General features: G+C 46.0%; 1 protein-coding gene across 10 annotated transcripts in view; it reads right to left on the bottom strand.

Moving 5' to 3' along the window:
• SAMD4A (sterile alpha motif domain containing 4A) overlaps positions 1-23,437 on the bottom strand; it is a 210,454-nt gene that overhangs the window by 34,676 nt on the left and 152,341 nt on the right. For 8 of the 10 annotated variants that reach the window (XM_039535570.1, XM_039535575.1, XM_039535573.1 and 5 more), the window contains 3 exons: positions 14,309-14,572; positions 3,596-3,705; positions 2,074-2,160 (listed from right to left, as the gene is read on the bottom strand). In XM_039535570.1, coding sequence (XP_039391504.1) covers positions 2,074-2,160; positions 3,596-3,705; positions 14,309-14,572 — 461 coding nt within the window. The remainder of the gene's footprint in view (positions 1-2,073; positions 2,161-3,595; positions 3,706-14,308; positions 14,573-23,437) is intronic. The other 2 variants (XM_039535576.1, XM_039535580.1) reach the window with 1 other exon arrangement.

Raw genomic sequence — 23,437 nt, 5'->3', positions numbered from 1 at the left:
CTCAGGCTACCAGGTCCCACTCAAACTGCTCTTGAGGCATCGCTTCTGACACAAAACCAGAGCAGACAAGCTCCCGGGGAAAGCGCTGTGGAGGCACATATGAAAGATACATTAAGAGAAAGCACATGTGGTGTCACCAGCCAGCCTGAGCTGTGGGGTGATTGTTTATTTTTCCCATCACTCTTCACCATCTGCACTGCCGGCTCCACTGCTCTGAATTACATGGAGTCGGTGTGCAGCTAGTCGGGGACCCACTGTGTTAACCGGGTGCAGCTCCTTTATGGGAAGAAGGAAACATACACAGGAGACGCTTGCCCAGAAGATCAAGTCACACACATGCTCCTGGTTAGTTAAAATAAAGGAAGGAAAACTTGAAAACCAGAGACGCATGCTCCTAAGTAATACAGCCCATGGCCAGCTTTTACGCATGGGCCCCACTCAAACCATCCTCAGAACCACAGCCCCAGAGTCCAGGCAAATCCCACTGCATCGCTAGCAGTCAACGGCAAACCCTACTATTTATCCCATCTTATTGGATAGCCGGTGTAGCTCATTGTGTCAGCCAAACTCGGGTTACATTCCTGTAGTAATGACAGTCAATCAATACCATATCTCAAGCTTCATGAAGAGGAGGGGGAAGAAAGGCTGTGAAATTGCCTAGAAAACACATCTACAAAGCAAACTCAATCCAGTCGCCTGTCTCTTGGATGTAATGATTGTTATTAATGTACAGAGGGAGACACGGCTTTACTAACTCCTACAGTTCCATAAATAAAATCCCGTAGTTTAAACATGCAAAATAAAGTGGTGAGCTAACCAAAACACCAATAAACAGCAATGCGTAGCATAATTATTGAACAGCTCCTAGTCCGAGGCTGTGCATAGAATGATCGATGCAATATAATGTAACAGGGAAACAACAAACAGCGTGGTATTGGACTGAGTTGATACTGGCGGGTATGCTATGCTGGTGCTTTTCTGATGACTCCATCAGTTTCAGCAGAACTTAAAACTTTCATTACAAAGAACAAAAAAAAGTTTGACCTCTTCTGGCTGCCAAGAGAACCTGCTGAATGTGAACTGATGCAGCGCTGCTTTCCTGAGTCTTCAGCCAGCCAGCCTAGAAAACTCACTGTGATAGGCAAGTCGTGCTTCTCCTCTGCAGCTGGTTCTGCTGAGAAAGAGGGGGAGGGCAGGGCTGTGGGATCCCACCCAGGGGTCTTGTACCCCATGCATGCCGAAGCTCTGCTCACGGGGGCTCTCTCCTCCGCAGTGTATACGAGGGAACAGAGCAACAGAGGGACCTGCAGGTGATCATGTGGCTTCATCTCCCATGTGTCACACGTGAGGGGTGCAAGTACCCGTGACATGAGTGACGTGGAGTGGCACGCCCTGGCTCGCAGAGGGCACATCTACACAGCAGCTGGAAGGGTGTGTAGACATACACGTGTGTGAGCTCTGCTCGAGGTAGCACACTAAAAATAACAGTGTGGCTGAGGCGGGACGGGCGGTGGCTCAGGCTAGCTGCGCGAGCGTATAACTAGGGGGTTGGGCATGACGGTTCTTGGGTCGCTTGCCTGAGCCACCGCCTTGGTTGCCATGGCCACAGTAGTATTTTTAGAGTGCTAGCTCAAGCAGCGCTAGCACGTGTACGTCCACCCAAGTTAGGAATCATCATCCCCGCTGTTGGGTAGCCATAGCCACCGAGAGTGGGCAGGCAGGGTCAAGGAAAGGGTGGAGCAGTGGCTTCAACTCCAATTGGCCAGGCAGTGCCAGGGCATGTACGCTGTGCTCGGTACAGGTTACAACCTCCTGGAGCTGCGGGGAGAACCAGGAGGCAGCTTACGCCTCTGTACAAAAGCCAGTGGGCAGCCGGCTGGCAAAACACAGTGGTGGGTACAGCATTGGGTTTGTGATACAATTAACCAGATGTGGCCAAACCAACAAAGAAAATGCTCAATGAAAAAGACACACTATATGGGAAATACCCAGCAATAACCCAAAAGGACTTTATCTGAGAATTAATTCCTGGCTATTATTTTAATTGAAAAAAAAACAGCAGAAATAACTTACCCTTTCTAAAGACTTGAGAAGATTCTGCCTCTCTTTCAGCTTTTGGATACTGATGACTATTTTGTGCCTTGCACCTTTGGTAACATTCTGTGAAGATACAGTACAATGTGACATTAACATCTCCACCAGCCAGCAGGATGTACAAAAATCCTCTCTTTCGTAAGTGAAAAGGGCTGCTGTTATTTCAAGAAACCTCTGAATTGAGGGATTATCAGAGAGGCACAGGGTCTATGGAAACAGCTTAGAAACCCTTTGAAGATATCGATTTCTCACTAGCTTGTGCACCCTCCTTTGGAGTGGCAATATTTATAAGTGCTCACAAGGGACGAAAGGTCTTCTCAGTGACTTAAGAAAAATGTTTTTAAACCCAGTGTCAGGTCTGGGAGCAAAACTGCAGCTCTCGGTGACAGCACATGGTTTTCTGTGATTCAAATCAAACAAACACTTGGCCGAAAGTGAAAAAATTGCCCTCTGCCACCTGCTGCCTTTGTTCCCAGTTTGTTTGCAGTTGTTCCCAGTTCTCTCGGGAGCTGACTCGGCAAGCCTTACTCTGGCTGAGTAGAATGTACTGTACACTGACACGAAGAGAAGGCTCGCTGACTCTAATAGGATCTCTTGTGTCATTAAATGTACAGTGAACCCCCCCCACACACACCCCTGAGCAACGCAAGTTTTGCCAGCATAAGCGCTCGTGTGCACAGCGCTGTGTTGGCGGGAGACGCGCTCTACTGACATAGCTACTGCTGCTCCTTGAGCTGGTTTTATTCTGTCGACGGGAGAACTCTCTCCTGTCAGCATAACGCAGCTACACAAGCGATCTTACAGCGGCACAGCTTGTAAGTGTAGACATGGCCCTAGTGAAGGCTCTAGAAAGTTTACAAGGGGCTGAAGAAATTGGAAGGTAAAAAAAAAGACCCTGTCAAAAGTCAGCTGAGCAGCTGTATAGGCCTTGAACCCCAAAAGACCTCTCCTGCAATGAAAGTGTTACCAGACCATTAATTCCATCAAACTTTTGGAATCATAGCTCAGAGGAAAATAGAATCCATTTGCAACATGGGAGCAGCATTCTGTATATAAAGATGCTAATCAGATCTATTTATCCCAGGGATAGCATGGAAAGCAATCTATTAAGGAGATTTTTAAAGGAACAAATAAGTCAGTCACCAAATTCCTGTTGATTTTCAAAGGGTGTTGGATGTCTGAATGCCATTTGTGCCTCTGAAAGTGTCCTTCTTAAAGTTCAGTGGTAAAAGCCAGGGCATATCTCCCATTGACTTTGATGGGACTAGGATTTCACCCTATGACTCCGCTGAGAAGCTTTTGGCCAGGTCATTTTTGGGTACAATGTGTGGTTTGCTCCTCTCCCTCAGCATGGTTCTGGTATTTTTTTGCAATGTTAACAAATGATGCAAGGTTTTCAGGGCAACCTATCAACAAACTGAACAAACAGAACGTTTTAATCGTGACAACACTAGAAAAAATGCAACGTGACTAACTGTTTCATAGCTAATTTGAGACATACTTGTGCCTCGAGCTGGCATTCGGTAAGTGCCATCATTTCTTCGTATGTCATCTGGGAGAAAAGAGCTGCATACTTGTGCAGGCGGAGACTCTTCAGCCAGGCAGGAACATCTGCAGCACAAAGGCAAGTTGACAAAATGCCGTTATTTAATGACACTATTTAACAACGTAAGATAAAATCAACAATAACATGAGGAGTTTATTAGGCAATGGATTCCTTGCGTTTTCCACAGTACTGTTGTACTGATAGCTCCAAAAGTTTTATTGCACTTTGATGTTAGCAACGAAGGCTGGAACGTGCCTAAGGATATACGTCCCAAGTTCCCACCGCTTTCAATGGGGTTTCAGATGTATATTCATTGGCAGGATCAGTCCCTTGACGTGGGGCATTTCCTATTAGATTTGATTGCTGTTTATGAGCCACAATGAAGTCGTTTACTGTCATTTGAAGATTATTCTTAATTCCCTGTTCACATTGTTTTTAGATACTAGTGTTACATCTTAGAAATATATTCAGAGCACTGAGACAAGGCAGAGGAGATGACATGGCCTTTGATGAAGAGTCAGGTCCTACAGGGTTGCAAACCTGGCAAATAAATAATTAGACTCAGGGCCGGCCTTAGGGAAAATGGTGCCCTGGACAAACTTATATTTTGGCTCCTGCCCTTAATGCTTCCCTCAACGCCCCAGTGCCTGCCAGGCCTGGGCAGCCAGGTTAATCCCCTCCACGCCCCCATGACAGCTTGACCTTGGCTGAAGAGCTGATGGAGAGCGCTGACATCACCATGCCCCAACCCCATAATGGCCCCATAGACACATTGAATGGGGAAGGGACTCCTGCAGTGCGGCACACCCCATTGCAGAGCTTTATGGGGCCACCGTCCCCTCCCACTGGGGAGCCCAGATTCTGATGGTGCTGGCGGGAGCAGAGAGCCAGCCCCGCGGGAAAGCAAAGGGCAGACCCGGGGGAAACTGAGCTCCATGACCACATGCGCCCATCTGCTGGGCGCTGCTCTGCATTGCTGCTGCCCGCAACTCTCACGCCCCCTTTGTTTTGCTGCTGCTGCCGCCTCAGGCCTCTTCAAGGCTCACTGTGTAAAGAGGCGGCATGTCTTCTTGCTCCCCTTCTCTGCCTCACCCTCTGCTCCTTCCCTCGTTTGCATGGCACAGGGTGGCCTGTCTCTGCTCACCACTCTTCTGCCTCACCCCCCCAATCCCACTTTCTTTGCCTCTCTCTCTCCTGCTCGAGGAATCGCTAGCTCCTGAACAAAATCCTTTTCCTCGACGTGCCTGTCCAAAAGGTCTGCAGCCCAGGGTCCCATTGGGGCCCCCTGCCCCCAGACTCTCCAGGCCCCAGTCCTGCTTTGCCACAGCACCCCCTTGGGTGGTCATCCACCCCTCAGACCAGCCCGCAGAGTCATGGGGTCGATTGGCGCTTGAGCCAATACTCCCTGAAGTCAATGGAAAGGCTTCCATTAACTTCAGAGGGCTTAGGACCAGACCCCTTTGGTCACTGGGGATGGGCATTATCTACATATTGAAATAGCTGTCGAAGCCCTAAATGAGGGCTAAGAACTCATAAAACTCCACTGTTGCACAATGAGAAATCAATGCCCGGATGGACCCCCTATTTTACGCGAGCGCAGGGTGCATCTACACGGAGCTTGTGTTGGCGTAGTTACATCAGAGTAGCTACAATGCTGTAAATACCCCCAGGAAAGGGAGGCCCTTCATTTCTGTATTTTTCTGGACTCTGAGAAGTTAGTAAGTGGGTTTTAATGAAAATGAGCAAAAGTATTTCCACAACCACTTATGCTCACACACACACTGATTGATGAACAGGGGGGAAAAGTTGAGATAACCATTTCAAATGGTATAAGGAATCTTAATTTTTTTTCTATGTGGAAGAACCACATGCTGTCACAGCTGGGTGTGTAACAAAATTTAGAAGTAAAGCTTAGTATCAAATCCAAACTCCATCATATTACCTGAAACATGCGTCCTTCCCAGTTCTAGTCTGCTGTACAACACCCTACAGCCCTGGTTCAGCAAAGCACTGAAGCACATGCTTATATGTTCCACTGTTTTTTTGTTTTTTTTTAAATTGGAGATATACCTATCTCCCAGAACTGGAAGGAACCTTGAAAGGTCATTGAGTCCAACCCCCTGCCTTCACTAGCAGGACCAAGTACTGATTTTTGCCCCAATCCCTGAGTGGCCCCCTTGAGGATTAGGGCTCACAATCCTGGGTTTAACAGGCCAATGCTCAAACCACTGAGCGATCCCTCCCCTCTACAGCTCTGGTTCAGTAAAGCACTGAAGCACATGCTTAAGTTCCACTGTTGTCAGGTATATACCTAAGTACTTTGCTAAGCAGGGATGAATTTAAGCATGTGCTTCTGGCTACGCATATGCTTAAATGCGTTGCTGAATTGGGCCTAATCTCAGAACCTGAATTTACCTATTTTTGTTTTAGCATCACGTGTCCTTTTAGACTACTGACATTTCCAGCAAACACCCTCTTTACAGAGTTTTTGACAAAATAAAAGGTTGTGGTGATTTCTTATTTTACTGTATTTTTTTTCAAGTCACTTAGAAATGGTATGGTTATAATGGGCGATGGACTAACTCCCAGATCAAGCAATAAATGCACACAGAAATGGTAGGTAAAAAGCCACTGTGGGAGGAGGATACTTAGATCTTTGGGGATTGTTTGCAGTCTATTCCTGTCAAGGGTCAGGGTGAGCTCATCTTCCAAGATTCCCCACCCCCGACACATATCCAAATGGCTCCATGTCACTATGACCTTCCTTTGGGAAAGGAGGGCTGGACAAATCTCCCTCTGCAGAGGTGTTTGGTATATTCCTGGATTGAGACACTAAGTGCTCCTCCTACAAAGAACCTGGCACACGCTCAGCTCACAGCAGTCTGGAAGCTGGACGGACTTTTGCTTTGATCCTTCAATTACTGAAATCAATGGCAAAACTCCCATTGGTCTGAATTGGAGCAGTAAATATTTGGAGATATACCTATCTTCATAATGGAAGGTCATTAAGTCCAGCCCCCTGCCTTCAGCAGCAGGACCAAACACTGATTTGCCCCAGATCCCTTAGTGGGCCCCCTCAAGGATTGAACTCACAACCCTGGGTTTAGCAGGCCAATGCTCAAACCACTCAGCTATCCCTCCCCCCACTAACAGCCGTGCAGCGGTTTTGCAGCATGTTGGGAAGGACTCCTCCTTACCCTGGTTGCTTGGACTATTCGCTAGAGTGCGCTAGGCCCTTCATGAAATCTTTCTCAGGAGCTTGTAAATTACAAAGGCATGTTACAGCTGCAGACAGTTCAACTTTAACCAGTTCCAGCAGCGTCAGAAGGGCATGTTCCCACAATCTCAGACTCTGAGTCGTGATTCCCTGGGCTGAAAGTTATCTAGTGCCGGCTGTCACTGGGCTGGAAAGCCTTGAAGTATGTTTCTTACAAAAATGGTTATGAGACGCTCAGTTAACCTAACATTGCAGAAAGATTCAGTGGGGTGAACCTTCAAATGCAGCCTCCCAAGTTAGGCCCACACCCCGGGTAACTTTGTGCACAAACACATGATGAGGCACATACAAATACGGTGTTTAGGTGCACAATGGACAGAAGAGCAACCTAAGCTCGTTCACTTGACAATTTCGCCTGATATGTCTAACCCACCCCCTGCCTCCACTGGAACAACCATCTCACAGCACCTTCCTCAGCATGTCATACCAGTGTAGCTATTTCTCCAGATTTGGGTACATGGAGGAGTTTACCATGTGTTCGGTGCGTTAGCCCCCCTTTGAATGTCTTAGTGAGAGTGTCCCAGCATCTTCCTGCTTGACCTTGACTCTTGCACATAGAGGAGCTGTTTGCTGAAGGTCTCACCCCAAACTCAATTCGAAAGGAAACAGGGGAAATGCCAAGCAGCCCAGTCAGCAGTATTTAGCTCAAGTTCCTTGGCCTCAGTCACCATCCCAGGTCATTTAAATTAAACGACTTAAATGCTAGATTTTGAGAGCTAAGGAAGAAAATGATAATTGCAAAGCAAACACGGGGAGCCAGGTACACACCAATCCTGGAAGTCTAAAGTAAGCACTATTCCAAAAGCTCTGACATGCAACCGTTTTACAAACAGTCCTGTTGGGCCCCTTACCCCAACTGCAAGCTGGAGTACAGCAACAGAAAGCCTCTGGTTTCTAGTGTAAATGGATGTAACCCAACCCAGCATGAGCACCTGTTTTAGATAGTGGAGCCACATCTGTCCCCATGTCCCCAGTGGGCATCTGTCCTCAGCATACGCTGCCAGTAAAGCATGTTGGGACGAGTCAGGACGAAGGTTCCAGCTTGATGCACACGATTATTCTCCATAAAAGATGGCACTGAACCTCAGGTCCGAACCACCCTCACACTCTGCAGAACTTCAGCCCACAGCTGGGACCCATCTCTGCCTGTGATGGGGCCCTTCTCACTGGTGATGCTTCCACAGAAGTCCGACATGTAGCCTTGAGGAAAATGGAGTGGGAAGGGCCAGACGGTGCTCACAGCTCTGAGCCCACCGTAAGGGGCTGCAGTGCAGAGCCACACGACCCCAAGGGGGGCACCAGAGCTCTTCAGCTCACTCTATGCACATAGAGTGTGTGCAAACCGCTACATCCCTGTCGCAGACTCAGCAGACTCCCCCCACCCTGCACGCCAGCTCCAATGAGGGGCACATACTGGTGGTGTTATAATTATACCTTAGGGCATCACCCTGCTTTCTTGAACTAGGCAGGGGGAATCCTTGAGCTCCCCTCAGTGCAGAGTCCGCAATTCTATGAGCTGGGGGGAGGGGCAGAGGACAGATCCTTACTCCCCCTCCCCACTGTGCACCGGCAAAAGGGCCAGATGGGCTCTAGCCCCATGAAAGGAAAATAGGATGCAAAGGGCAGAGATTACAAGGTGTTGAGCTCTTTAAGACAATGTAATGGCAGTACCTGGAAAGTCACCATGCAGGATACAGTTCTTACTCCCTAATGATCTGCAGCGCTGGCAAGTGCCGAGCTATTCTGCACACACGCAGGGTTACTCTTGACTCACCAGTTACTAATAGTTCATTACTCAGGTCACCCTGTGATAGCTCTGAAACACTGTGTCCAACTTTAGGGGTTTTTTCATGCCAGGTATTTCTAATCAGTTATTCAGAAAACTTGTCATCTACATTTCAAACAGAAGTCTGGAGCTAATTCTGCTCTCAGGCCTTGTCTACACTCCGTGGCTGTGCTGGTATAGCTATACCGGGATAATCGTGCCAGAAAACCCTTCTAAGGTAGGTGCACTTGTACTGGCAAAAAAGTACTTCTGACAGCACAGTTTATTCTGGCTTGGTGAGCAAAACCAGCTCTAGTCATAAGTTCTCCTATGCCAGTAGAACTGCATCTACACTAGGAGTTTGGCCATAGTTATGCCACCAAAATAATCACACCCCTAACAGATCTAACTAAGCACACTATGAACACTCATGACTATTCTCAAACCCGTACCAACCTCTCCCCTCAACTCAGCCCACCTCTCCAGTCCAACCCCAAGCAGAGTTTAGAGCCTGTAAAGGGAGAGGTGCCAGAGACTCCATAAAATCCACTAGAGACTTCACTTTTGCTATTGATTTTATATAGAAGCTACTCAAATGGGCTTCAGTATAAAACCCTAAGATAGACAGATACGATATGTCTACATTGCCATTAAACACCCATGGACATTAATCATGAGCTATGAGTCTGTTTAATTGTAGTGTAGATGCTGAGGGGATCCCAGAGCCTGGGCTCCAGCATGAACCAAAATGTCTACACCACTATTGATCAGTGCCGCAGCCTGAGCCCAAGTCAGCCACGGGTGTTTAATTGCAGTGTAGACAAACCCATAGATATGCTGGCAGAGATTTTAAGTGTAGACCTACCCTCAGATACATCAGTATAAATCCAGAGTAACTCCACTAACTGCTATAGCAAAGGTAAGATAATGCTATGGTATAAACTAAAGTAATTCAGGAGAGACCCTGGATTTGCACCAATATATCTAAAAGTAAAGTTTGGCCCACAGCATGTAGTTTCAGAACAGGCCACACCTTCCTTTAGCTGGAAGGCAGTGTCTACTGCAAGGGAAGGGAACTGGGTGGAAGATATTACATTATGGGGCTAAATCAGTGACTCTCACCTGCACTTCTGCTGCAGCTGAATCAATTCATATATGGAGACATACCTATCTCATAGAACTGGAAGGGACCTTAAAAGGCCATTGAGTTGAATCCAGTCCCCTGCCTTCACAGCAGGACCAAGTAGTCTCCCTAACAGATTTTGCCCCAGACCTCTAAATGGTCCCCTGAAGGATTGAACTCACAACGCTGGGTTTAGCAGGCCAATGCTCAAACCATGGAGCTATCTCCACCCCCAATTGTTGGCAGCTGCATCTTAGAACTCTGTCTTTTCACAATTTCAAAGCCACTCACGACGCATCATTTTTATTATCCTCAAATATGAAATGGACATCACTGCAACGAGCTGGGATCCAGTCCTGGAACCCTGATGCACACAAGCAACCTTTATCACATGGGCAGTGCCACCAGCTTCACGGCTACTTGTGTGAACAAAGCTCACTGACATGAGTTTGGGTTGCAGGATTTGGCTGGTAATGGAATGCCAGACATAGAAAATTCACAAGTTGCATTTCTGAATGAATAATGCATCTTGTTGTATGTTGCTGATCATAGAATCATAGACTTTAAGGTCAGAAGGGACCATTATGATCATCTACTCTGACCTCCTGCACAATGTAGACCACAAAATCTCATCCACTCACTCCTGTATCAAATTTGTGTCTGAGCCATTGAAGTCCTCAAATCATGGTTTAAAGACTTCAAGGTGCAGATGCTAATCCACTTAATTTTTCTAATTCTTAGGGGGTAGACTTCATGCTGCCAGCCCAGTTACACATTGTAGCACTGCATAATCTGATAGCTTAGATGAGAGGATAATGGAGAACACTGGTTTGCATCAGCTGAGGATCCAGCCCAATATTTAGTTCCACCAAAAATATGATCAAAATGCTAGCATTGTAACTTAGAACCTTGACTTCTCTTTTTGATGTCCATTTCAGAACATGTCTAGAGTGCACAGGAGAACTGGCAATCATATCCTCTTGCACTGAGACTACCTGCACACAAAACTCAGAGACTACGGAACTTGGGAGATAATGCAAAATATCCAGTTCCTAGTGACAACCACTGGAGCGACTGCCTGGCACTAACATGATGAAAGATGGAGCCCCAAAATCAGGATAGGTAGATCTGAAAGTGCAGAAAGTTACAAAACTTTTGAACAGCAGTTCTCAAACCACTACAGTATTTTTGGCAGCTCCCACTGTATGGTTGGTGAGATTATGGATAAAATATCAATACACGGAGCTTCCTGCCCTGCTTGCCTGTCCTCCATATTATTCTTTTTATTGGTATATGTTTGCTGCAGCCTGATGATGAGCTCTAGTGTCATATAACAGCTCAAGAATATAGCAGAACCAGAAGCCTATGTTTAAGACACCATCTCCCTGCTGCTGTAGATGAGGAAGCGGGGAGGTAACATGCTGAAGAAAGGAAAGAGCTAACGGGTACATTTACTCTGTTGAGCAATCGCCATGAAACAAAGGAAACTGAACATCCTGGCTGAATGCAAGAACAACTTTGTTCCTAGACAGTTCTAGGAGAGGACCTTGGAAGAACTAGGCAAGGAAGCAAGGAGTTGAAAGTGTACATATTTATTCTTGGTCAGTGCGGAATCCAGTGGTTGTACTTGCTGACAAACCAACAGTCTCGTAAATAATGTTTGCTTTGAAAAAAGGCGAGGGGAAGTGAGTTTCCTCTCCCTAAGCCTGTTTCTCTTTGGAGCAGAGAATTTCTTTATTTTTGTGTACCAGACAATGCTGGGCACGTTGCTGGTGCAAAACAATGATGATGATGATGATGGGTGGAGAAAGATGAAGCAATTTCTGCCCCTTTGTCTTTATACTACATACATATATAAATAACTAAAATAGGGAAAGAACAAGTTAAGAATTATTTAGACAAGTTCGATGTCTTCAAGTTGGCAGGGGCTGATGCAATACATCCTAGAATACTTAAGGAACTGGCTGAAGAGATCTCTGAGCTATCAGTGATAATCTTTGAGAGGAGGATGGGAGAGATCCCGGAGGCCAGGAAAAGGGCAAATATAGTACCTATCTATAAAAGGGTGAAAAAGAACAACCCAGGGAATTGTAGACCAGTCAGCTTAACTTTTGTACCTGGAAATATAATGGAACAAATAATCAAACAATTGATTTGTAAGCACCTAGAATATAATAAGGTGAGAAGTAAAAGACAACATGGATTTGTCAAGAACAAATCATGTTTGACAAATCATGTCAAACCAACCTAATATCCCTTTTTGACTGGGTAACAAGCCTTGTGGATAGGAGGGAAGCAGTAGATGTGAGATATCTCGACTTAAGTAAGGCTCTTGATTCTGTCTCACATGACTTTCTCATAAACAAACCAGGGAAATATAGCCTACACCAGGGGTTCTCAGACTTTTGTACCTTTCACACAGCAAGCCTCTGAGTGCGACCCCCCTTATACATTAAAAACACTTTTTCATATATTTAACACCATTATAAATGCTGGAGGCAAAGCGAGGTTTGGGGTGGAGGCTGACAGCTTGTGACCCCCCATGTAATAACCTCATGGCCCCTTGAGGGGTCCCAACCCCCAGTTTGAGAACCCCTGGCCTACACGAACCTACTATGAGGTGGGTGCACAACTGGTTGGAAAACCATACTCAGAGAGTCGTTATCAATGGTTCACAGTCAAGTTGGAAGGGCATATCTAGTGGGGTCCCACCACGCTCTGTCATGGATCTGGTTCTATTCAATATCTTCGTACATTATTTGGATAACGGCATAGAGAGAATTATAACATTTGCAAACGATACCAAGCTGGGAGGGGTTGCAAGCGCTTTGGAGGACAGGTTTAGAATTCAAAATGATCTCGACAAACTGAAGAAATGGTCTGAAATAAACAGGATGAAATTCAATACGGACAGATGAAAAGTACTACACCACTGTGTTTTCCTCAAGTGTCCTTGGTGTGGCTAATGGCAGCACAGCTCCTAGAGGAATCAATAAGGGACCCTCCTCTGTTGATTCTGATTAGCTGCTCCACACTGATCTCTCTAGGCTCCTTAGTACATGCTGTATTTGATTATTACTTAGTGTTTATATTACAAGAACAACTGGAAGTCCTAACTGAGATTAGCATCCCATTTTGCTGGGCACTGTGTGCATTGCACTGGGCTTGTCTACATGGGGAAATTTACTGACATAGTCATATGGGTAATGCAGAATAAGAATGTCCACACAGGGAGTTGCACTGGTGTAACTATACCAGTAAATCTCCCTCTGCAAATAAGCCCTAACACACAGTCCCTGCCTCAAAAAGCTTATAATGTAAATAAACAAGACAGATAAAGGGTGGAAGAGAAACAGAGGCAGGAAGTGACTTGCCCCAGTTCACACAGCAGGGAATAGAACTCGCTAATCCAAAGCAACACTAGTGTACGGATCCAGTGACAGAAAAAGGTGCATGTCAGAACTAATGCAAAACTGAAATGGGGCCAGTAGGCGATATCTTGGCTGAGTCCATGAGACATTTCCAAGCATTTGGTTTGCAGCATTCGGTCAAGCTCAGTAAAGTATTGCCATTCTCAAACACAGTATCATTTAAAAATACATTCTATATAATTAAAAAACCAAAACCTTACATTTGAGGCCCTGATCCTCTGATTGCCGGGTAGGGGCCTTAATGGGTTACTTAGAATGCTGCATCCTTTCTCAAAGGATAGTTATTTTTATTGCTAAAAAGCAGTTAAAAATGCAGGCGTAGTGGAAAATTCAACCAAACTGCACAGAAGAAATTCAATTCAAACACATATCCTTTCTCAACTACAACTTTTCCAAATACCTGGTGCTATTCTTGTTCCATCAAACGCCACAATGGTAAATCACACATGGCATGCTAAGCTTATACTATACTACTTTAGACAATAATAAAAAACAAAACAATACAACCCCCCACCCCGCCCAAGAGGATCAATTCTGAATTTAAGGCTGCACACTATAGAGTTACAACCTAGCTTTTCAAATAGCTGATGGTGTGAAGTGAATTGTGGTAAGATGGCATATTGGCACATCAGAGCATCTTGTAATACACCATGAAGGCGGCACAGAGCGAAGAACACACCTTGTGTAGAGAAATGCCCACTTGCTACACTAACCCTGTGGTATTGGGTGGCACTCATTTGCTTAGCCTGAAACTAATGATAAAATGAAAATAATCTTTTGCAAAGCAATGTTTATTTCTCCACTCAAATTAAGCTTTGTGCAAAGATCCTGGTATTAAAACATTAATAGCACTAGTACAAAGAGCACATAAATGTATCTTAAGTATACACTGGCTGGATTGTCAATGAAAATGAAGAAACGCTGTCATCTTACGGAAAGTTAGGGGAATATCTTTTCCTTCTATCTATCGCTGTCTTGCCATCTTTTCTTTTCAAACTGTGCAACCATATATAATTGGAGCAGAGCCTGTTTCTGGGGGGCGGGGGCAGCAGGGTGTCTCATTTTCACTCACCTTTCATACCACTCCCTTCTTCCTGGAATGTGTTACGAGCAGAAGGCTGATCTTCTAAATGTTCACTCCCACCACTTCCCGAAGAGGCTACACTGCTCTGTGGAGACAGGGGGGCGTGATCGGAGGGGATGCACTGGGGTCCTCTAGCTCGTAAATCCTCATGAGACATCCATCCATGTCCTAGAGGCTGGTTTGGCACATTCATGGGTGGGGTAAGGGACACAGATCGTTTCAAAGGGCTGTGGTGTGTCTGGCCTGAGAGAACTGAAAAAAAATAAAATTAAACAGGTTATTCCCCGCCTCACGTTGTGGGATGCAGCAGAATCCCCAGTGAAGCTAATTAGTTAATCATGGTGTGTACTGCTTACCTCCAGAACTGCAATTTCATGACTGGCTGGCTGCTAGTAACTGAATCATAGCCTGAGCTTTCTTTTGCTTTCTCAGAAACAGAAAGATACAACACCTCAAGCAGGATGGGATCACACGATTCAGATCTAATCGCTTAGGAAAAAATGTTGCATGGATTTGATTTCTAATTTTTAAAGAACTGGTAAGTTTTTCACTCTAAAATTATTTTTCCTGGCATCAAGGGCACAGTTACACGCAGGACAGAAAACACAGGTAGTATGAGGCTACATATATTCTGTTGCTACCATTTGTCTTAATTTCTGCACAGACTATTATCTGTCTTGCATAGAAGATGCAGTGGTGAAGTTTTAGATGGAGCAGGAATTTTCAGACAGCTACACGTAGGAGCACAGAACTTGCCACGCTGGACCAGACCCATACTCCCCCTAGTTCTGCATCCTCTCTAGTGGCCTGCACCAGATGTTTCTGAAGAAGGTGAAATAAAATCCCCATAATGCAATTATGCAACAACTTGCCCATAGGGGAAGTTTCTTCTTACTTCCTTTAGGCAAGTGGTCAGCTTATGCCCCAAAGCATGACCATTTACATCCCTTACAGTTGTTATCCTATCTAATGTAATTGGATGGCTCATTATCCATATAAATGTCCATCCCTTTTTGAATCCTACTAATCTCTTAGACTCAAAGGGTATGACTACACTGTAAAGAATGGTACTGAGTCTTAGGCCCCAGGTCAATTCACTTGGATTTGTGGGGTTTGGGCCGCAGGGCTAAAACCAGCAGTGTAGACGTTCCAACTTAGGTTGGCACCAGGCTCTGAGACCCTCCCCTCTTGCTGGGTTTCAGAGCCTGGGCTCCAGCCCGAGACTGAATATCTACAATGCTATTCTTAGCCCGTCAGCCCGAGACAAATAACCCAGGTTCTGACAGTCCGTGCTGTGGGTCTTTCTTTGCAGCGTAGTCAGACCCAATCAATCTATGATTAATAATGAGAACATCACAACAGAGAGGAGCCCAGCAGGTGGGCTATAAAGTGCACCTCTTTCAACCTTCCAGAAAAAACAGACATCAAACGTTATGCTATAAATATGCCTAGGTGACAAACAGATTAATCAGATTCCCAAGAATCTTTCTCTTAGAAACCTTTGAGGTTTTTCTCTCCGGTTATATATGTATTTACATTTTCCCTGACTGATATATTAACATGACCCAGTTCAATTTGGTTTTGGCAAATAACATTTACAACACTAGGGAAAAGAAGAACAATGCAAACTCCAGTGATTTGGGATTATTTCTTGGAGAGTTTTAGCAACATCTGAGAGATTTCAAAGCTGGGTGTGTATTCACCTGGCTTTGAGTTTAAATAGCAATGCAGATGCTCTTGCTTGGGAAGTTAATAAAAAAAAAGAAGTTTTAGGATTTCTGAGACTTTTCTGGAAGAGTGTTTAATTCTGACTATAATTTAAATGCAATTAATTTTATTGCAGGATCTGAGTTTCAGGCTACTACTCGAATACATTTCAACATTTTTTCAGTGCCTTTTCAATGTACCATCTAATTAATTTTTAGGCACCTGTCAATGAGCCTCTCTCATCAGTTCATTTTGGTTGTAATAGGGGCAATTTGAAGTGTGTAGGGGAGAGGAGAGAAACTAAGGACTTATCTCTGTTTTCTATGGGTGAAATATATCTGAAAAGATTGCTCTGTTTGCTTCAGAAAATTCAAATTCAATTATTTGTATAGCCATTAATTTGACACAGACTGACTGAACTACAGATGCATTTAATGTATTTGTTTTAATCTAGATAAGTAAGGTTTAAATGTCCATTTAAACATGTTTTATTATAGTGCATTGAATGGAATTAGTCAGTCTTTTTGGGGGTAGTTTGCTCCAAGTCAAAAATACTTCTGGATCAGCTTGTTTGCGGGTTCTAGTAAACTGCTCTAACTCGTGATATTGAGTTCTAATAGTGGTCTCTCAGTGGCACATCTGTTAAAACAAACAGAACATCAGAAAATTTCAGCTGTGCTGGGGAAGTCTGTTTGATGGGCCTACTGACAGACTGGCCAGCAGAAATGTAGTTAACTTTTTTAATATTTAAGTGTTGGCAATTAGTCTTCTGTGTTCAGAACCTAAGGCACAAGTTCCTAAATTGGTCTGGATGCAAACTCAAGACAGGATGGGTTATGTGGTGATGGCTACCAGAAACGGCTTTTATTTATATATTTCCAGACGAAGGCTTAATTTCTGCAGAAAAGAGCTTCTTCCTGCAGAATTTTCTAATTACACAACACAGGCAGATTCCTTCACATCCCTGATTTCTGACTGCTTTAGATGTAAGTTTCACCATCAGGATGAGAAGAAGAGATATGCAGTAAAAATACCCCAGGTTTCAATTTCAGCTATTGCTCTGGTGAAAGCATGTTACCAAAACATTTCTGACTGACCAGAAGCACAGAGACAAGATGAACAAACGGGGAAAAGGGGGGAAAGTGAGTGAGAAACTCAGTAACTTTAAAAGCAGCAAAGATCCAGACTAACATGGCTACCCTTCTGATACTTGTCATCAGTAACTTTATTTATTTCACGGCTGGTCTTATTTATTAGGCACTCATTTAAAAGTAGCCTGCTACTGTGCACAATTTAATAGACAACACCACAAGCACGTAGACTCCTCCAACTTCTAAAGAGTTCCTTGGTCGTCACGTTCTTACTGTAAGAGAATCTGGTGCCTCTTGAGAATGTAGCAGAACATTGTGCAGGTGGAATAATTGGTTCTCTCTCGATTAAACAATTTCAAGGAAGTGACTCCCCTCAAACTTTTCATGACACAGTAAAAGATGTGTCAATGGGCACTTGGTATTACTTTAAGAGCAATGCTAAATATTAAACTGTTACTTACTGTTACCATGGTTCTTTGAGACGTGATGCAGATGTGTATTCCATTTAAGTGTGTATGAGCCCAGCACAATGCAGCTGGAGATTTTGTCTAGCGGTACCCGTGGAGGGGTGATGCTTGTGCCTTGTGGCTGCAGCTCCCCTCCCCTGGCTATATGTGGCAGCGCTGCTCTGACCCCCTCCTTAGTTCCTTTGCACTGAACACCCATGAGAGGGGACTCCGATGCAGAGGAGACAGAGGGTGGGTCGTGGAATACATGTCTGCATTACATCTCAAAGAATCACAGTTACAGGTACGTAACCGTTCCTCCTTCTTTGAGTACATGCAGATGTGTATTCCACTTAAGTGACCTCCAAGCAGTACCTCTCCCAAGAGGCGGAGCTCGGAGTCTACTGAAATAAGGATCTCCTTCTGAAGTTTGCATCCACTCTGGAAGACACAATAATGGCATAATGGCCTGTAACTGTAAGGATGGAGGACCACGTGGCAGCCTTTCAAATATCCAATATGGAAATGTCACTGAGGACCATTATTGACGTTATTTGCGCTCTTGTCGAAGGAGCTTACGTTCACGGAGGAGGCATAGCCAAAGCTATTTCATATGCAGTCTTGATATAGGATGTTATTTGTCTAGAGATGGCCTGTGTAGAGACTGCTTCATGCGGTTTGCATATGACACGAACAGGCGAGGTGAAGCATGAAATGGTTCAGTCCTATCCAGATAGGAAGCTACACATCACCTGACATCCAAGGTATGTAGAGGCTGCTCCTCTGGAGATGAATGCAGTTTAGGAAACAACACAGGTAAATACACCGCATGGTGCAAATGAAACTGAGAAACCACTTCAATCAAAAATGTAGGGTGTGGTCATAAAGTCATCTCGTCTTTAGAAAACTGTGTGTAAGGAGACCCTGTCATCAGAGCCTGCAACTCTCACTCCCTCGATGCGGACATAATCGCTACCAGGAACTCGGTTTTCTGACTCCAAAGGGGCAGTGGACAAGATGCCAGCGGCTCGAATGGGGGGCCCATTAGAGCCATCAGAGCAGTGTTTAGGTCCCACAAGGGGACTGGCTCTCATAGCGGAGGATGTAGATGTAGATGTAGAAGCCCTTTCAGAAATCTCATCACCGTGGCATTGGGGAAGACTGATTTTTCTCTGTACATGGGGATGGAATGCAGATACTGCTGCCAGATGCACTCTCAATGAACTAAGTGCAAGACCCGACTTCTGAAGGTGTAGCAGGTACCCCAAGATGTCCTGGATAGACGTCTGCATTGGCTGGATCATGTGGGTCAAAGACCACACCGAAAACTTCTTCCGCTTTGCTAAGTAGGCCATCCTGGTAGTGGGACAGTCACTGTGCACTGCTCTTCTTATTCATTCAGCCATGCAGCAGCCACGCCATGAGATGCCGAGAGCAGAGATGCAATCATGACTCTGCATGAGCAGGTTGGGATGGAGAGGAAGCAAAATGGGAGGCTGAATTGACAGCGTGAGAAGGTCAGAGAACCAGCACTGACTCGGCCATGCCCGGGCAAGGAGACTGAGCTTGGCCAGATCTGCCTTGAGCTTGAGGATTGCCTAAGAAATTATCGGGATGGGGCAAAGGCGTATAGGATAGTTGACTGTCACCTGCAGTGGAAAGCGTCGGAGGGGGAGCTTGGACTGAAGCCCCCACCCCAAGAGTAGAACAGGCGACATTTCCTGTTCTCCCTTATAGCAAACAGGTTGATTGTGAGAATGTCCCACAATGCGAAGATGACCCACAGGACATCTATCTTCAGGGACCACTTGTGATGGTCTATGAGATGATTCTGTACCCCGAGCAAGCGGACGGCTGTTGGAGTAATGTTCTCCTCAATGCAAAACTGCCACAGATTCATCGCCTCTAGGCAGAGCGCCCTGGAGTGCGCTCCCTTTTTTTATTCACATAGTACATCATGGTGGTATTGTTGGTAAGTATGTGAACCACTGTGTGTCTGATATGGTCACGGAAGGCACGACATGCCTTGTGGATGGCCTGAAGTTCCAGCACATTGATATGGAGTGAGGCCTCCTGCTCAGACCACTGTCTCTGTACCTTCAGCGACCCCAGGTATGCCCCCAACCCAGCAGGGAGGCGTTGGTAACAAGTGACTTGGTTGGTGATGCCTGGACAAAGGAAATGCCCTGGCAAACATTCTGTGGATAGGTGGGTCCACCATTGCAAGAAGTCCAGGACCGGTGGTGGGAGACAAACAAGTCTGTCCAGAGACTGAAGAGCAGGACAGTAGATTGTCCTGAGCCAGATTTGAAGGGGGTGAGGGCACATGCAAGAGGACATGTGGTCCAACAGTCTCAGACACATTTGAACGGTCATGGAAGCCTGAAATTGCAGACTGAGGCAAAGATGTCGAATTGTCTGAAAACAGTCAGTCAGCAAGAACACTCTCCATGTCATGGAATCTAACAGGGCCCCCAATTAACGCAATTTTTTGAGTGGGAGCCAAAGATGATTTTCTGGTATTTAGAATGAGATCCAAACACAGTCAAGCAAGTGCAAAGTGGGACTGACGTGAGCGAGAACTTCCTCTCTGGATCTGCCTCTTGGTGACCAGTCGTTAAGGTACAGAAAGATGTGGATTCTCTTTTTTCTGAGATATGCCGTAATCATGATGACACATTTGGTGAAAACTCAGGGGTGGACGAGAGGCTGAAGTGGTCTCTCGTATACAGTCGGTACCTGCATCTCCCTCGTCCTTACTAGACTCGAAGGATGCCCAGAGGCCAGAACTGGATTCAACAGTACAAGGAAGGGTCAAAAGTACCCACATTGTCCTGCACGCTGGCACCAGCTCCGTGCTAGTCCGTGCTTTTCCTGGGGAGGCAGAATAGTCGGCCCAAGACCTGGTGAGATCTTGATCGGTCTTATGTGACCTCCTCCTCAGCGCAGTCAATGGGGAAACGGCTCGTCCATTTTTTCAGAGAGGCACCTGCTTCAGAACGTGAAGTGGCAGCGCTCTCAGAGCCCGAGGGTCATCTTCCACCTGATGAGGGACTCAGTACCGGATCAGGCCATGTGGCCTGTCCGAGCAGGTGGCGCATGAGGTGAAGGTCCCAAGCTACCCGAGTTCTTTTCTTGAACAATCTACAGATCATGAAATGATCCTTGAGGTGAGCTGTGCCGAGACAGAGGAAGCACCGTGTGTGGGGATTGCTCCTCCACAGTAAGGACAATGTTTAACCCTCAGTGAGTGCATCACTGCGGAAACAGACTACTAACTAACACTAACTACTTGCTATATACAATAATAAGTGAGCCCAAGTCTATTTAGAGGTTGTGAGGCTAAAACCACACAGAGCTCTGACTCCAACCACAGGCAGTAAGAAGGAACTGAGGGGGGTCGGGGTAGTGCCGCCTCATAAAGCTAGGGGAGGAGTCACAACCCCGAGGTGTGAGCACCGCCCCCCTATGCATACTGCTAGTCAAAATCTCCAGCTGTGGCACGCTGGGTGCATACACATATAAGTGGAATACACGTCTGCATCTATCTCAAAGAAGAATTAAATATTCCAAGGGGTTGTGCGTTTCTTGACAGGAAGCTAGATACATTTAAGAAGCTCTGGTTAGACAAGATGGGTCAGTGAGCCCTGATAAAAGTGCAGGGAAGATGAATGAGACATCCTTGCCTTTGCAATCATATTCTGAAAGTTAGTGACACACTTCAAGTCTTCACTTGTCCTTGTTGAACCTCATCAGATTTCTTTTGGCCCAATCCTCCAATTTGTCTAGGTCACTCTGGAACCTATCCGTACCATCCAGGCTATCTACCTCTCCCCCCAGCTTAATGTCATCCATGAACTTCCTGAGGGTGCAATACATCTCATCATCCAGCTCGTTAATGAAGATGTTGAACAAAATTGGCCCCAAGACTGACCCCAGGGCACTCTGCTTGATTCCGGCTGCCAACTAGACATCAAGCCATTGATCACTACCTGTTGAGCCCGACAATCTAGCCAGCTTAATCTATACTTCTTTAACTTGCTGGCAAGAATACTGTGGGAGACTGTATCAAAAGCTTTGCTAAAGTCAAGTTATATCACATCCACCGCTTTCCCCATATCCACAGGCCAGTTATCTCATCATAGAAGGCAATCAGGTTGTCAGGCATGACTTGCCCTTGGTGAATCCATGTTGACTGTTCCTGATCACCTTCCTCTCCTCCAAGTGCTTTAAAATGGATTCCTTGAGGACCTGCTCCATGATTTTTCCAGGGACTGAGGTGAGGCTGTAGTTCACCAGATTTTCCTTCTTCCCTTTTTAAAAGATGGACACTAGATTTGCCTTTTTCCAATTGTCTGGGACCTCCCCCGATTGCTACGAGTTTTCAAAGATAATGGCCAATGACTCTGCAATCACATCAGCCAACTCCCTCAGCACCCTCGGGTGCATTAGATCTAGACCCACAGACTTGTGCATGTCCAGCTTTTCTAAATAGTCCTTAACCTGTTCTTTCACCACTGAGGGCTGCTCACCTCCTCCTCATACTGTGCTGCCCAGTGCAGCAGTCTGGGAGGTGACCTTGTCTGTGAAGACCGAGGCATTGAGTACTTCAGCTTTTTCTACATCACCTGTCACTAGGTTGCCTCCCTAATTCAGTAAGGGTCCCACGCTTTCCCTGACCTTCTTCATGAGATACTCATGCATTCTGCAGCAGTACATCCTATCACTCTGAATGCTAGCCAAGATGGTGGACCAGGTTATTGCTCCTCTTGAATCATTCTGGGGAGATCTTCCTCAGACACTGTTTATTTGGAGCACTGGTGTTTAATGGGGCAGGGCCCAGAGCATGCAGATCGTTGTCTGTGGAGAGGTAAACCATTCGTTTGTCAGTCCTACTTTACATCATTAATTCGTTTCTCTGTTGCTGCTCTGATCCTGCAGCCCATACTCATGCCTTCACGGGGAGCTTAGCTGTGTGTTGTTGACACACCTGGCCCTTATGAGGGTGCAGTGTAGCTTCCCTCCACAGCATGGTGAAGGGATTGGGCAGGGGTGAAAGTAACGTAAAGGACTTACCGGTACATCGGAGTCTTGAGCAGGGGGCGTGGTCTCAACCAGAAGAGGCGGGGCCTTTAAATCCCCGCCCCTTTAAATCACCGCCAGAGCCCTGCCGCTGCTACCCCGGGGCTCCTGCAGTGGGGCTTGAGCAGTGATTTAAAGGACCCAGGGCTCCGACTGCTGCAAGAAGCCCCAGGCCCTTTAAATCGCCAGCCTGGTGAAGCTGGTCCAGTCCGGCACAGCGTATTGGCTCTTGCAAGTACACCATACCGGACTGGACCGGCTTACTTTCACCTCTGGGATTGGGGGCCATAAGCCAGTCTTCCCTCTGCTGTGCTTTGTTCTCCAAGGGGTGCTGGCAGGAAGCCACGAGGAAAGCACATGCACTGCAAATGGGCCTGTCCCCCGCACTTGGAAGAAGCTGAGAAGGGTCAGTTCATGCCCCCAAACACACCCTGAGGTACCTGAGCAAAGGCCAACCACAGTCTGGGAGTTAATTACTAATTGTGAGAGCCTAGATGGGCTCATAAAATGGTTTGTGTCCCAGGGAAAGTTGCACTAAATGATCTGGAGCCATTTTTCCCCAACGGTGTTTGGAATTGCCAGATACTGCAGTCTCTCAGGTTTCAAACCAATTTAGACTTAAAACTAATAGGAAAAAAAAAACCATGACAATGCCCTGACCTACTCCAGACACTGCTGAGACGCAGAACTCTTCCTAGCAGGGCCAGGATTCTGAACGTACTGTAGCAAAGAGAGGCGAATAACTCCTTTTTCAGAGGGCTGAGGCTATGGTTTACAACAGAGAAGACATT

Source organism: Mauremys reevesii, linkage group 4 (assembly GCF_016161935.1).
Source record: "Mauremys reevesii isolate NIE-2019 linkage group 4, ASM1616193v1, whole genome shotgun sequence".
Lineage (NCBI taxonomy): Eukaryota > Metazoa > Chordata > Testudines > Geoemydidae > Mauremys > Mauremys reevesii.
This window is presented reverse-complemented; position numbering and strand designations above follow the sequence as displayed.